General features: G+C 41.3%; 1 protein-coding gene across 1 annotated transcript in view; it reads left to right on the plus strand.

The window, feature by feature from the left end:
• LOC130240480 (ephrin type-B receptor 3) overlaps positions 1-16,542 on the plus strand; it is a 108,922-nt gene that overhangs the window by 65,578 nt on the left and 26,802 nt on the right. Inside the window, exon 12 of the mRNA XM_056472017.1 lies at positions 2,340-2,587. Coding sequence (XP_056327992.1) covers positions 2,340-2,587 — 248 coding nt within the window. The remainder of the gene's footprint in view (positions 1-2,339; positions 2,588-16,542) is intronic.

The following is a 16,542-nucleotide window of genomic DNA, read 5'->3' on the forward strand; positions in this document are numbered from 1 at the left end:
CCCTAAGGTTTTATTACTTTATTTATTTTAGATTGTGCGAGCAAAATTCTCTAACAGAAATGATTAAACCACCTCCCGATTGTGAATTTGGTTGTACTCATGACAAGTAGTTCATTTCTTTTCCTGTCTGTATGCACCAGACACCGTCTTATTTGCAAAAATTGTGCTATTCTGGGTGTGCTCAACAAAGTCTGTAACTCATATACAATTATTTTCTATATTACAAAATAATCTTATTTTTAGGGCTTTGACTTTATATAATATGACGACTGACATACCAAACTTAATTGTTAATATCTCAATATAAAAATGAGGTGACAAAATTTCAATTCTGTCATATTTTAGCGCGCAAAACAACTGCTATGGTCATTCTACAAGATACATTACATTTTTACAGGGTTCCAGTGCTTCTTGAAATTACTTGAATTGCAGACATGTGAAAGGCCAGTCAAAGCCTGGAAAGTACTTAAAAACAAGCAAAGGTCCTTGAAAGTGCTTGAATTTAAAATGTTTGGTGTTATTTCAATAATTGTATTGTGCTGCTTTCAAAAACTGAATGAAAAAATGAAGAAATCCTTAATTTAAAAATCTTACATTTAAATCTTATACAAGAACATTGACAAATTATGCATTTTATCAGTATTTCAGAAAGTCTATTTTCCTATTGAACATAAATGTTTAAAATGGTCAACATTTTTGAAAATGACACATTCAAACATTATCATTACTATGACCAATGTTATTATAGTTATTATAGTATAGAAAATACATAGAAAAAAAACTAAATTAAAATTTTAAAACATTTACGTTAAAAAAAATGCTTAAAAAAACTAGAACTGAAACTGTATTGTGCACATACAAAACTAACTCAAACTAACTAAAATTATAGCAAAAACATCCTTAGTTTTCATCTTTGTAAATGTATTTAATAAGCCTGCTGCCAGGTGTTTGTCCTGTACGGGACCTCGGAGTCTGTAATCCTGATACTATTGGCCAGATCAAGCCGGTCCTCCTTCAGTCATCCTTACTGTTGCTCCTGTGACAAAATCAAGACCTAAAAGTATTAATTCAACACATTTGTGCCCAATAATGGGTTTTATTTCCTTACTAGTGATCCTGATCGCGAACGAATCGTTCTTTTTAACCAGATTTTCTAAGTGAACTGGTCGAACTAGTTCACCAAATCAAACTGAATCATTTGAAACGATTCGCATCTTCAGTAAAGCACTTATCCACAAACTACCTACATTTTAACATGCCTAATACCCCCTCTGACTCGAAATAAACCAATTTCCAGAGTTATTCATTTATTAGAACAGTACACAGAGATCAGATTTGAGAACTGGTGAACTGATAATACTGCACATGCATGATTTAGCAGGTGAACCGAACCTAAACAGTACATGACAGTCTGCTGTGACTGAACTAAACTTGATCAACTGCAGCTCTGCAGCGTGAGGGCTTAAATGAGAGGATCTGGCGAAACTTAAGTTTATCTCATAACAGAAAATCGTAATGGAATTTAAATAAGTGAATCATGCTTCAATTCAGTTACAACTAATACTGAAACGAATAAAAGCTAAACTAAAACTAAGCAATTTTAAAATATAGAAACTAATAAAAACTAGTGAATGTACCTCTAAAAACTAATTAAAAATAACTGAAATTGAAAACAAAAGTCGAAACGAAATAAAAAAAACTAATGAAAAATCCAAAGCTATTATAACCTTGACTATGACATTTTAATGTAAATATTAAGTGTAAGGGAAATGTTAAGTACTAGAAGGACTTGGTGCTATATATGCTGGATGTGTGAATTATGGGACTCGATTTAAAATTATTAGTGATATAAATGTTTTCGAAAGTCCTTTAATGTTTGTCCATGAAAGAGTAGGAACCCTGATTTTAAAAAATAGCTCACACTCATGAGAGAGTTTATTCTGTAACTAACCATATGCATGCTGCTTGCTGTTTTGTGTTTATTCATTTATGTTTTGTTTGTTTGTCAATCCCCGTGCTCGTGCTTGAACACTCCTGTTGTTTTATGATCTGAATCACATCCTTCCTCTTCACTCAAACTATCACATCCAGATACCAGATCCAAAACTCCCACAGGCCTTAAATTCCTGTCTCCTCCTTCTCCGCAATGTGTCCCTAAACTCCTCTCTCACCCCCTCTCTCCATCAGCCCCTTGCTTATTCAGACCCTGAGCATTCGTTTCTCTTTCACCATCATCTCTTCCCTCGAATGATTTTTGATCCTGAGCTCAAACCAATAATCCTCACGCCCCTCCCCCACTCCCCCATCCCCCCTTTTCCTCCTCTGTTCCCCTCATTCAGGAGAGTTTGGCGAGGTTTGTCGGGGTCGACTTAAACAGGCTGGCAGAAAGGAAACAACCGTGGCCATCAAGACGCTGAAGGCGGGCTACACCGAGCACCAGAGGCGGGACTTTCTCAGCGAGGCTAGCATCATGGGCCAGTTTGACCACCCTAACGTCATCCATCTGGAGGGCGTCCTGACCAGGAGTTGTCCGGTTCTCATCGTCACCGAGTTCATGGAGAACGGAGCACTCGATTCATTCCTCAGAGTAAGACTGAGATCATATTCAGTGCGTATTGCATTAGCCGCACTTATTAAGTTTCTGAAATACACATTGTGTAGAGAGCTGCGATGGAGCCCAATGGTGTTTTACACATCATTAGCGTGACCTGACTAAATTATCTAGATTAACTGGTTTTTAACCCTGTTAAAATGGGCCACAGGTACATTCTGTAAACAAAAAATAATGGCTAATTCGTATGAAACGGTTTAATTTTTCATTGTGATGCGAAACTGATTAAGCGCACTGTATTTTTACACACATTTCATTACTACATAGACATTAATGAAGCAGAAAGCACATAAATGGATAATACAAATATGTGACTAGTCGCATAAATAACACTGTAAATATCAAAGCTTTCACTGAGATCTTTTTTTTTTCAACACATTTTTAAACAATAGTTTTAAAGGGCTCCTATTTTGCACATTTTACAAGATGTAAGATAAATCTTTAGTGTCTCCAAAATGTGTCTGTAAAGATTCAGCTCCAAATACCCATCAGATTATTATTATACAATGCAGAATATGCCAAATTTGGAGACAGGGAGTTGACGATTGCCTACACCTCCCGTGACCCCAAAACCCAACCGTCACAGAAGCATGGGTGCTACCTTAGTGGGCGGTACAAGGTCCACTCTGTAGTTGACGATTGCCTACATCTCCCCCTTCCCCTAACCCAACCGTCACAGTAGCATGAGTGCTACCTTAGTGGGCGGTACAAGGTCCGCTACATAGTTGACGATCGCCTACACCTCCCCCCACCCTAAAGCTAACCGTCACAGTAGCATAAGCGTTACCTTAGGGGGGGGGGGCAGTACATGGTCTGCTATGTAGTTGAAGATCACCTACACCTACACCTCCCCCTACCCTAAACTCAACCGTCACAGTAGCATGGGCGGTACCTTAGTAGGTAGTACAAGATTAGATTTTTTTTTTTTAGGTCTTTAGGTTTTAGGTCTGCTACGTAGTTGACGATCCCCTACACCTCCCCCTATCCTAAACCAAACTGTCACAGTAGCATGAGTGTTACCTTAGTGGGCGGTACAAGGTGCGCTACATAGTTGACGATCGCCTACACCTCCCCCTACCCTAAACCCAACCGTCACAGTAGCATGGGTGCTACCTTAGTGGGTGGTACAAGATCTGCTACATAGTTGACGATCACCTACACCTCCCTGTACCCTAAACCCAACCTTCACATTAGCAAGAGCGTTACCTTAGTGGGCGGTACAAGGTCCACTACATAGTTGACGATTGCCTACACCTCCCCCTACCCTAAACCCAACCATCTCAGTAGCATGAGTGTTACCTTAGTGGGCGGTACAAGGTCCGCTACATAGTTGACGATCGCCTACACCTCCCCCTATCCTTAAACTAACTGTCAAAGTAGCATGGGTGCAACCTTAGTGGGTGGAAAAAGATCCGCTTTATAGTTAATGATTGCCTACGTCTCCTTCTACCCTAAACCCAACCATCACAGTAGCATGGGTGCTACCTTAGTGGGCAGTACAAGGTCCGCAACGTAGCTGACGATCGCCTACACCTCCCTGTACCCTAAACCCAACCATCCCAGTAGCATGGGTGCTACCTTAGTGGGCGGTACAAGGTCCGCTACATAGTTGACGATCGCCTACACCTCCCCCTATCCTTAAACTAACTGTCAAAGTAGCATGGGTGCAACCTTAGTGGGTGGTACAAGATCCGCTTTATAGTTAATGATTGCCTACGTCTCCTTCTACCCTAAACCCAACCATCACAGTAGCATGGGTGCTACCTTAGTGGGCGATACAAGGTCCGCTGTGTAGTTTACAATTGCCTACACCTCCCCTACACCCAACTATCACGGTAGCATGAGCGTTACCTTAGTGGGCTGTACAAGCTCCACTACGTAGTTGACGATTGTCTACATCATCAAGCTGCGGGTTGCAACTTTGGGCTCAGAGTAAAGTGTAGCTGTTTCTGTAGCCTGTGTCATTAAATGCAAATGAGCTGGTTTTCCTTGCCCACCATTCCCACATGTGCGGTTCTGAATTACGTAGAGATTTTACTGTCTTTATTACAATTATGTTCTATTTTAAGAATGTTTTAAACTTGTTAAACTCTTTCTTGAGGTGCAGCTGATCACAGAGAGTTGGAACAGATCTTTTAATCCCAGTTTCTTTGCAAATTCTGTTCGCTGGACATGATTATACGCGTTACTATATTGACACGTTATAAGTGCCTGTCAATCAATTCGGTGGGCGGGGAAACTGCACTCCTACGTCATGTTGGAGTGGGATTTGGATTCTATTTTAATGTCAGGAAATTTAAAAAAAGAGACTTGTTGTGTTTATAGCACTACAATATGACTGGGGACACTATACCTACAAACAGTTCTGTCCAAACAGCTTACAAAAGCTGATTTAGCATGCTCTAGATGTAGGTGCCCTTTGATAGATAATTACTAATAACTACTCCAGGTCCACACGGAATTTACATGCACAGAAATCCGCCTATTTCCACAGATTTTTATCCCATCATTGAATCTATTTATTTACTTGTGTAAATTTGTGTACATTTATATTCATTCAGTTTTTACGTTAATTTCAGTATTATTGACTAATATAGAAATGTTTAAATCATTTATTTACAATACAGTTTGTAAAGTCATATTTCTTGAGTCTTTTAGTAGATATATTATATGAGTGACTTGCTTTGTTCACCAAATAAGTGGATCTAATTGAATTTGCATTGTAAACACTGAAAACATTTTTATTTCAAATATTACGTTTTAGTTACGATACTCCCAAAATCATTTTGCATAAATCCGCAGATTTTTTTTTACAAAATTCTGCACAGAAATAGCAAAAAGTTCTTTCTGGACCTACTAGTAACAAGGTTACTTTTAGGGAATTTTAGTAGTAAAATGTGTATGAAACCTGTAATAATCAATTAAATAGTACTGTAGCAAAGGAGTTATTTTCACAACTGTATCTCAGTCAAACTGTAATTAATTCATATTAATGTGTCATGCCAAATAATCATCCAGCATACACCTGGAAACAAATTCACATTTATTCCTAAAATCCTCACTTGTGCCTGGGGTTTCTGTATTGCAGTGAGTGACTCAAAATGAGATATTGCACTGGGAACGGTAGTCAGTTTCAGCTGGAAAGCACAAGCAGCCACTGTCATGCATAAAACATACTGATTTCACAAAGAAATATAGTTGATCAAAAAAATTTTAATAAAAAGTTTATTTCATTGCTGTAGCACAGTAATGAAAAAGGTACAAATTCTAGAAATAATTCAAATAAAACAGTAACACTTAATATTTCAATGTTGTTGTATTTTCCATGTATTGATCCATTGATCCACTACCTGCTTGCAGCATAGATGGTGCATACATTAAAAGAATGAAAGAAAATCGCTCTTTTTTAAGCATGAAGTTTAAAAGTTTAAAGTAACATAGGCTGCTTTGAAAATATTCAGGGCTTCGCCTAGTCACACCCCTGGTCCTAAGAAGAAGAAAAAAAGATTTGGCTTCATAATCTTTCATCAAAATTTAATAACTTGTTCAATCCATTCCCCATAGGTTTTTTCTCTCTCTTTCTCTCTCTTTCTCTCTCATCGAATATTCTGTTTCAATCTGAAATGCGTCACATTAACTAAAACCCTACATCTGTGGGTAGTCTTGAATCTACACTCTGACAGTGGAATTTGATAACCCCTCTGCATTAAACACTTATTCATGGTTCTTTACAGAGAACATGCTTCACCTTTAACTAGAGTCAACATCTGGCTTTTCAAAACCCTTAAAATACTAAATAATCTGCGGAAAGACCTCGTGTAATCCTTCAGCTGAGTTTCTACCGTAACTCTTGATAAACAGTTTGAACCCCTGACCCTATTCCAATCCATGCAGACCGTCAGACCCTCTTTACACACAATATTAAAATGTATTTTTGTCCATCCGATTACAAGTGGACAAATGGGCTAAATACAGGTCTAAATGGAGTCTTCTAGAGTGTTCCAAAATGCCTAACGCCGATTGCTTTTTTTGGTGGTTAAATCCCATAGATATAGATGAATTACCAGTTTGTAAACATTCAGAATGCGCACACAATTAACGTTAAAGTGAGCAGCGTTTGTCTGACATGTGTATTTGCGATAGCACCCTCCCAATGGATAATGGAAAAGACGAAATAGCCAAGCATCCAGCCCAAAATATACAACTATCTCATTGAAACTCCAAGTGATTTTACAAGAGAGAAGTTAAAGACCTACAAGTCTTTGGATGCCAATAATAATAGTTAGACTTTCCTAATTAAATGGCTAGACTGTTGTTGTAGAATCATTGCTAGGTGGTTGCTAAGGTGTTCTGAGTGGTTGCTAGGGGTTTTATGTTTCTAGTATGGATTAATATATTGTTAGTATGTTGTTAATATGTCTAATGTAGAGTCAGTGGCATTTTTGTTTTACAATAGAAGTCTATGAAACAGTTGCTAGGGTGCCGTAAGTGGATGCTAGGGTGTGGCTAGTTGAAAGGTCATCGGTGATTGGCAGCTTGGTAGTCTGAGTTAAATGAGCCCAACCTTAAGTCTGTATATTAGTCTGGTGCAAAGTTTGATCCTATGTTAATGGCTGATTTATACTTCTACGTCAAGCGCACTCGTATGGTCTGGCGCAGCCTCCGTGTGGTCTCATACCACTCGCCATGGCTGCCGCTGATGCTAACGCTGACGTGTACCTCTCATAAAATTTAACTGTCGCAACAACCATCACGCAAACTCTGTGATTGGTCAGCTTGTTAACGCTCATGAGTCTGGGCGGGCCGCCCAGAGCCGCACGAACCCATTGGAGCGAGTGTTTACAAGTGTTGAGTCCCATGAAGGAGCTCCAATTGGAAACTATTGTTTTGTGTTTACCTTATGATTAAAGTTGTTGCATGTCCGCTGGTTCCTGCCGTTAAATGAGTGAGTTTTAGCTACTTGTACATGTAAGGTAGCGTTCAGAAAAACAAAACAACTGCGAAGAAATTTGACACAAGGAACATAAAAACCTCACTGCCATCTAGCGTTTCGGAAGTGTTATTGCAGAGCAACACAAACAGCATGCAGAAGTATAAATGCACGACTACGTGCAAGGCAGACATCGTGGGTCACTTCGATCGCTCGACGCAGGTGTATAAACCAGCCTTGAGTCAACTTAAAATGGAACTTTTCCGGGTCAGTTTTTGGACAACCATAAGTCGGATCAAGTGAAAAAAAAGCAACTGAATTCAGTTAGTTTGGTTTTTGTAGTATGAAAGTGTAACACGTGGATGACAGAGACAACGTTAGGATCCAAGTGCAGGTTTATTGGGTAGTCAGGCAAGTAAGGGTCAACACAGGTGCAAACAGATGAATAAAGGCAAATCCAGAATCGTAGTCACTATAACAGGTGAGAGGTCGGAAGGCAGGCAGTGAACATGGACAAACAGACAAACTTGGCAAGGGTCAAACAAGACTAAGGAAAATGCGTTGAATTGTCACTTTACAGGTAAACAAGGTCATGTGAATGAGTGTGTGTGTTGATTAAATGGTGTTTGTAATCAGTCCTTGACGATCCTCAGGTGGTGCGAGTGTAATCAGTAGAGACTTGGAGCAGGTGTGAGTGTGTGTGGCATGACTGAATATGTAGTCCATTAATGGCGGAATTGTAGTCCATGTGTGTGAGATCCAGCGATCTGGGAGTTATGATCGCTGGTGATCGTGACAGAAAGGTCTAGAAGGAGATGCGTTCTTAAAGTAGTCCAAGTAGATAGAAGAAGAAAAATATGTTCATGCGTATAACAGTATGTTGGCTTTTTCAAGCATTTATGAGCTGGAATTTTTAAGCTGCTATAACCAGAAGTATGTGAGTTAGCAGTATTAATTGTGAAAGAGATGCTGTAAATTCTGTGGACAGAATAGACTGCGGTGAGCCGTAATCATAGTAACACACCAACAAACTGCTTATTGCGGCCAAAATGTGCCTGCGCTGAGTGAGTGCCTGAGGAGACAGTATTTACAGTTTGTATTATTTTTTCTGGAGAAAGTGTTATTTCTTTTACTTTGGCTGGAATAAAAGCAGTTTCTAATGATTTTTTTAAGCTCAGTATTATTAGCCCCGTTTGGCTCCAGAACAAACCACTGTTGCCTAATGACTTGCCTAATTAACCTAATTAACCTTGTTAAGCCTTTAAATTGCACTTTAAGCTGAATAATTGCAAAATAATTAATAATATGTACAGTATTGTCATCACAGCAAAGACAAAAAAATTAGATATTAAAACTAAAAACTTGTCTTCATTAAACAGCACTTGGGAAATATTTGTAAAAGAATGAACATTTCACAGGAGAGCTAAACAGACACTAAACATTTTACACTATTTAGACACTAAAACAGTGTTGGTTAATTGTTAGTATTAAAAAATCAAAGCAATGTATTTTTTCTTATGTAAAAAAGCAAGAGATTGTTAGTAATAGAAGGTCAAGTGTTGAATCAAGCAGATGAATGCTTTAGCTGTTTACTAACGTTACTGAAGCTGATCATTCAGACAATAGAAGCAATCAGTTTCAACAAAAGTGCAACACATTTTGGAGTAGGTACAATATTAGAGAGAATAAATGTAAATGGTAGAAGGTCAAAGCAGTTTTTTGTAACAAAAATAGACTGTGTTGCTGGTTGTCATGGATTGGTCAGGCTCTCACGACCCCCACTCACGAAGATCACCATCACCTGACTTCTAATGAGCACACAGCTGCATCACATTCACGAGCACCAGATAAAAGCACAGCACTCCAGTCGCTCATTGTCCGGGCTCGTCTCGACGAAAGCGGACAACTGAGCGACCACTCAGCGTAGTCATCCTCAGCTAAACAAACGATTTACTTACCTGTTCTCTTTGTATTCCTCCTAGTCTTCCTGGTCCTCCCGAATCGTCCTGTCTTCCAGTCCTTCCAAGTCTGTGTCATCCTCTGTCAGCTGTATCTGGTGTGTGCTGTCCATCCTCGTGTATTCCTGTTACCCAGCCACGGAGGAAAAGACCCCAACATCATTCCTGATCCTCCTGGCTATCCTTCATGTGCTCCTTGTTGTCATTCAATAAACACCCTAACGTTTCCTTACCTCTGTCTCCTGTCCGCTTCATAACAGAAGCCCGGACCCATAACGACGACAACATGAGCACCCTCGATCACTTTCAAGAGCTGGTGGACCAGTTGAAGCGGATTCTACAGCCACCAGCTCCACTTTCCAACGCACCACCGTACAAATAACTACTGCCTCTATTTCTCTCCTTGTCACAGCCCTCATCGACTCCGGGTCAGCAGGGAACTTCATCTCCCAATCCCTCTGTCGTCAACTCCACCTCCGTACTGAGGCGTCCTCGCATATATACCAGATACAACCGATAACCCAGTGCACTCGATCTTCGACCCGTATCCATCGACAATGCGAAGACATCCTTCTTCAAGTGGGGCTGTTACATCAAGAGAGGATTCAATTTCTGGTTCTGGAGGGTGCAAATATGGACATCATTCTAGGGCGCCCGTGGCTGGTGAAGCACGATCCCATCATCTCTTGGGGCACAGGAGAGATAAAGAAATGGGGATCTGGATGTACACCTACCTGTTTTCCAAATCTCCCTCTTCAAGGTCGGAACCCCATTTCTTTGTTTGCAACATCGGTCGAGAGCCCTCCTGAGAAGCAGTCTATCCACATTCCTAAGGAGTACAGCTCCTTTCATGATGTCTTCTGCCCCAAGAGAGCTTCCCAGCTACCGCCGCATCGGCCATGGGACTGCGCGATCGACCTAGTTCCAGATGCCCAGTTGCCAAGAGGTAGGATCTACCCGCTCTCGCTTCCAGAGAATCAGGCAATGGAAGATTACATAAGGGAGGCTCTGAGTCAGGGGTACATACGTCACTCAAAATCACCAGCCGCCTCAAGCTTCTTCTTTGTGGCCAAGAAGGACGGAGGGCTGCGTCCATGCATCGACTACAGGGTCCTAAATAACGGTACAGTAAAATACCGATATCCCCTTCCTCTGGTACCAGCCGCTTTGGAACAGCTCCGAGAAGCTAAAGTCTTCACTAAATTGGACCTCCGCAGCGCGTATAATCTGATAAGAATACGTGAGGGGGACCAATGGAAGACAGCATTCGTGACCCCTACTGGCCACTATGAATATGAGGTCATGCCTTACGGTCTGGTCAACGCCCCCTCCGTATTCCAAAACTTCATTCATGAAGTCCTCCGGGAGTTTCTTCACCACTTTGTAATAGTGTACATAGATGACATCCTCATTTACTCCCGGAGTGAGGCCGAACATCGCCAACACGTTGCGGAGGTCCTACACACATTGAGAGAACATCACCTCTACCTCAAAGCGGAGAAATGCTCATTCCACCAGAAGTCGATTCATTTCTTGGGATACATCATTGATCAAACCGGTATACGTATGGATGGGAAGAAAATTGAGGCTGTTCTATCCTGGTCAGAACCCACTTCCATTAAGGAGCTCCAGAGGTTTCTTGGGTTTGCTAACTTTTATAGACGGTTTATCAAGGACTACAGCAGGATTACATCACCTCTCACTAATCTCCTCAAGGGTAAACCCAAAGGACTGGAGTGGACCAAAGAAGCAGCCGCAGCCTTCCGCCTTCTTAAGAAGGAGTTCACAAGGGCCCCACTCCTGACTCATCCTGACCCAAATCTTCCTTTCGTGGTGGAAGTGGACGCATCCACCACCGGCGTCGGGGCAGTATTATCTCAACATCATGATACACCGCCCCGACTGCATCCCTGTGCCTATTTCTCTCGGAAGTTGAGCCCGGCGGAGCAGAATTACAGCATAGGAGACAGGGAGCTGCTAGCAATCAAGCTAGCCTTGGAGGAGTGGCGTCACTGGTTGGAGGGAGCCAAACATCCGTTCCAGGTGATCACAGATCACAAAAACCTCCAATATATCAAAGAGGCCAAGAGACTATGTCCACGTCAAGCCAGATGGTCACTTTTCTTCTCACGTTTTGATTTCTCCATTTCCTATCGTCCAGGACCCAAGAATCTAAGAGCAGACGCTCTCTCTCGTTTACACGAGCATCACGATCATGAAGAACTCCCAACGAAGATTCTTCCCGAACACATCTCCATTTGTCCGATCACCTGGAACGCTCCTCCAGTCGTTGCCACTCCGGAAGCCCCTGCTCCGCCGGGATGCCCTCCTCATCGGCAGTTCATACCACCTGAACACCGGGTAGATCTGATCCACTCCTTACATACCTCGCTAGGCACTGGACATCCAGGGATCAACAATACTCTCTCGCTAGTATCCCAACGATTCTGGTGGCCAAACATGGCAAGGGATGTGAGGCAATATGTTCAGGGCTGTAAGGACTGTGCCCAATCCAAGAGCCCACGTCATCTACCCGCTGGAAAGCTCCATCCCTTGCCGATTCCGAACCGTCCCTGGTCACACCTAGGAGTGGACTTTATCACTGATCTCCCTTCGTCAGAAGGTAATACCTGTATTCTAGTCATAGTAGATAGATTCTCAAAGTTTGTCAAACTAATCCCTCTGAAAGGTCTTCCCACAGCCTTTGAAACAGCCGACAATATCTTTAATCAAGTCTTCAGGTCATTTGGTATTCCAGAAGATATTGTGTCGGACAGAGGTCCACAGTTCATCTCACGTCTATGGAAAGCCTTCTTCAAGCTCCTAGGTGTGGCCGTCAGCCTCTCTTCTGGATATCATCCCCAAACCAACGGGCAGACAGAGAGGAAGATTCAGGAGGTGGGACGGTTCCTGAGGACCTTCTGCAGTGGTCACCAGAGCTCCTGGAGCCAGTATTTGGGCTGGGCAGAATATGCCCAAAATTCACTGCGGCAACCCTCCACCGGACTCACGCCATTCCAGTGCGTCCTGGGCTTCCAACCACCGCTCTTTCCCTGGGATGGCGAACCATCTGATGTCCCCGCAGTGGATCACTGGTTCCGGGAGAGCGAGAGAGTCTGGGACGAGGCTCATCAACATCTGCAGAGGGCAGTCCGTCGAAGCAAGGTAACCGCCGATAGAAGAAGGTCTGAAGAACCCAGATACACACCCGGACAAAAGGTGTGGCTATCCACCCGGGACATACGCATGCGACTGCCCTCTCGCAAGTTAAGTCCCCGATTTGTTGGTCCCTTCACCATCGTGGAACAGGTTAACCCCGTCACCTACAAACTACAATTACCCTCTCACTACCGTATTCACCCTACATTCCACGTATCACTCCTGAAACCCTATCACGATCCTGTTCTTCCCTCCACAGAGCCTGACCACGAAGAGGAACCCCCTCCTCCACTGCTCCTAGAAGAAGGAGCCGTCTACGCAGTGAAGGAGATCTTGCGTTCCCGACGTCGTGGTGGCCAGTTGGAGTACCTGGTGGACTGGGAAGGGTACGGCCCCGAAGAAAGGACATGGGTTCCCAGAGCTGATATTCTCGATCCTAGTCTCATGGTGGAGTTTCATGAGAGCCACCCTGAGTTCCCAGCGCCTAGAGGCAGAGGGAGACCACCACGGCGTCGGAGGTGTCGGCCCTCAGGAGCGGGCCCTGGGGAGGGGGGGTACTGTCATGGATTGGTCAGGCTCTCACGACCCCCACTCACGAAGATCACCATCACCTGACTTCTAATGAGCACACAGCTGCATCACATTCACGAGCACCAGATAAAAGCACAGCACTCCAGTCGCTCATTGTCCGGGCTCGTCTCGACGAAAGCGGACAACTGAGCGACCACTCAGCGTAGTCATCCTCAGCTAAACAAACGATTTACTTACCTGTTCTCTTTGTATTCCTCCTAGTCTTCCTGGTCCTCCCGAATCGTCCTGTCTTCCAGTCCTTCCAAGTCTGTGTCATCCTCTGTCAGCTGTATCTGGTGTGTGCTGTCCATCCTCGTGTATTCCTGTTACCCAGCCACGGAGGAAAAGACCCCAACATCATTCCTGATCCTCCTGGCTATCCTTCATGTGCTCCTTGTTGTCATTCAATAAACACCCTAACGTTTCCTTACCTCTGTCTCCTGTCCGCTTCATAACACTGGTAGTGCTGATGACAAAGATGCCTTTTAGCTGTTAAAAGTGTCTATCTGAGAAAATCCACATGTATAAAATGTATGGTATATGTGTCAAAACATTGCAAAAATGTCTGTTTACATTTTTTTAACCATTAGAATTACAAATATATGCACTACCTGACAAAAGTATTGTAGTCTATCCAAGTTTTAGGAACAAGAAACAAGTTTTAGGACTTCTAGTTGATCAATTGGTATCAGAAGTGGCTTATATGGAAGGCAAAGGCCACTAGATTATGCTTATTTGACCAAAATTAAATATGATCATGCTTTGATTTTTAATTAGGACAGTAAGCTCTGACTTTGCTTAGACAAAAGTCTTGTCACTTAACAGAAATAATGTACAGTATAGTCATGAAAAAAGAATTAATATTGTGTTTGACTCAGATAACTTATTAATAAAGTCATCTGGAATGGCAAAGAAAGCGTTCTTGCAGGACTCTCAGAATTCATCAAGATTCTTTGGGTTCATCTTCAGTGCCTCCTCCTCCATCTTACCCTAGACATGCTCAATAATGTTCATGTCTGGTGACTAGGCTGGCCAATCCTGGAGAACCTTGACCTTCTTTGCTTTCAGGAACTTTGATGTGGAGGCTGAAGTATGAGGAGCGCTATCCTACTGAAGAATTTGCCCAAATGTCTTGATACCTCAGGCTGTTGATGTTGCCATACACAGATTTCTCGCATGACCCCATAATGAGAATAACCCCAAACTATGATTTTTTTCCTTCACCAAACTTGACTGATTTCGGCGAGAATCTTGGGTCCATGCGGGTTCCAATAGGTCTTCTGTAGTATTTGTGACGATTGGAATGCAGCTCAACAGATGATTCATCAGAAAAATCTAACTTCTACCACTTGTCAAAATGATCAACTAGAAGTCAAGTTATTATTTGTTGCTTTTACAATTGGAATCAATGACAAGACTTTTGTCAGGTAGTGTACATATGTTAAGGTAAATAAATATGTTAAGGAAAGTTAGGGTAATTAGGCAAGTTATTGTATAACGATGGTTTGTTATGTAGACAGTCGGAAAAAAAAATAGCTTAAAGGGGCTAATAATTTTGACCTTAAACTGGTTCATAAAAAATTAAAAACTGCTTTTATTCTAGCCCAAAAAACAAAAACAAATAAGAAATAAAATAAGAAAATAAAGAAATAAAGAATATAAAAAATATTGCAAATTTTTGTGAAAACATAATTTGGGAAATATTTAAAAAAGAAAAAAAAATTCAAAGGGGGGCTAATAATTCTGACGTCAACTGTATATAACTATATCTGTATATAACATATGTACATTTTTGTAATTCCAATAATTCTAAAAAAAAATGGCCTTTTTCGCTATATTTTGAAAAAATAGGTTGCATTTATGACATATCTTTAATGTATGCAAAATCCAAATATGAACTTGTATATCCGACTGGCCAAAAGGCATGCCATTAGCAGGTGTAAACAGGCTTTCAGAGATGAGGTGGTCTCACCCCGCCTGTAAATGACACAGCTTAAAAACCCACCCAAGCAGCCCCTGATCTTCTTACAGCACAGCTTGTGCTCACACAAAGTCCAGCCAGGGACACAAGCGCGCTCGTTTTCCACACAAACACACAAACACGCTTCTAAAAATATCTAGAAGAGCAAGCTTTGGCATGATTCATCTTCAACTTTAGAAGAAGAAAAAACATCAACATCAAAATCTTGTACCAGAATGTTTATCGTCATTGGAGAGAAACCAAGTGAGAATGGCTACAGACGTGATGATGATGTCCTTTTGCTTCAGGGCTTAGCATGAAGCATGTGCTATTTGTGAACAGCAGACTTGTGAATTTTCTCGTAGAGGTCTCTTCAACACTAGAACTTGGGCTGTAGCATTACATTTTTACATCCATTTTCTCTTACACCATGTCCTAACTACATGCAACTCAAGAAAAGAACATATTTTCAATGTTAAAAGGAGTTGTTTTTGTCCTAACTATCAGTGGTGGGAACGCACAAATTTTCTGTTTTAGAAACTGTGTCGATTTCCACAACATCACTGCAAAACAACAGCATAAACTACAATGACAATGATCACCTCAGGTACTGATTATGTGCTTTATTCAGTGTTAAATGAGTTTGAACAAATTTTTCACAACATTTATTGCCACACTACTGAAAGCAGCAGCAGATAGTTCACCTTAGATCTTGGAAATAAAATAACTAGAAACAGAAAATGAAAGTTGTAACCGTTTACTTTTAATAAGGTTAAATATGTATTAATTAGATTATAAACCATTTCGTTGGGAACGTGGGGGCTTATATTGAAATCTTTCTGTTGTCACGTCCAGTGATGGGAATAACGGTGCTATAAATAAACATCGTTACCAATTGACGATACTTTTTTCAGTAACGAGTAATCAAATAAGTTACTGTTTCGCTATTACCGATACTGACAATGAAATGTGCATTACTATAATTGAGAACACTATAGCAGTTTTCATGCGAGCATGCAAATTTTATTGTGCAACTATAGTAATGATAGTATTTATAATGATATGTTGAATTTGATGGTTGTCTCTTACATTGTCCTACAAGAACATTAAAATAGTGTAGATTAGTGTATAATGTTTTATATTTTTTATAGTCATTTGACAATTTTTTTTTTTTAAGTAACACAATAGTTAATTACCCTGGTAATTTGTCACTTTTATAAATAGGTAACTCAGTTACTATTTGTGAGAAGTACCTAGTAACTATAACTAATTACTCTTTTAAGGGAACATGCCCCACATTGGTCGCGTCACGTTTGTCACCTTACACATTGCTTGTTGATGGAATCTTGTCACA

Source organism: Danio aesculapii, chromosome 2, assembly GCF_903798145.1.
Source record: "Danio aesculapii chromosome 2, fDanAes4.1, whole genome shotgun sequence".
NCBI lineage: Eukaryota > Metazoa > Chordata > Actinopteri > Cypriniformes > Danionidae > Danio > Danio aesculapii.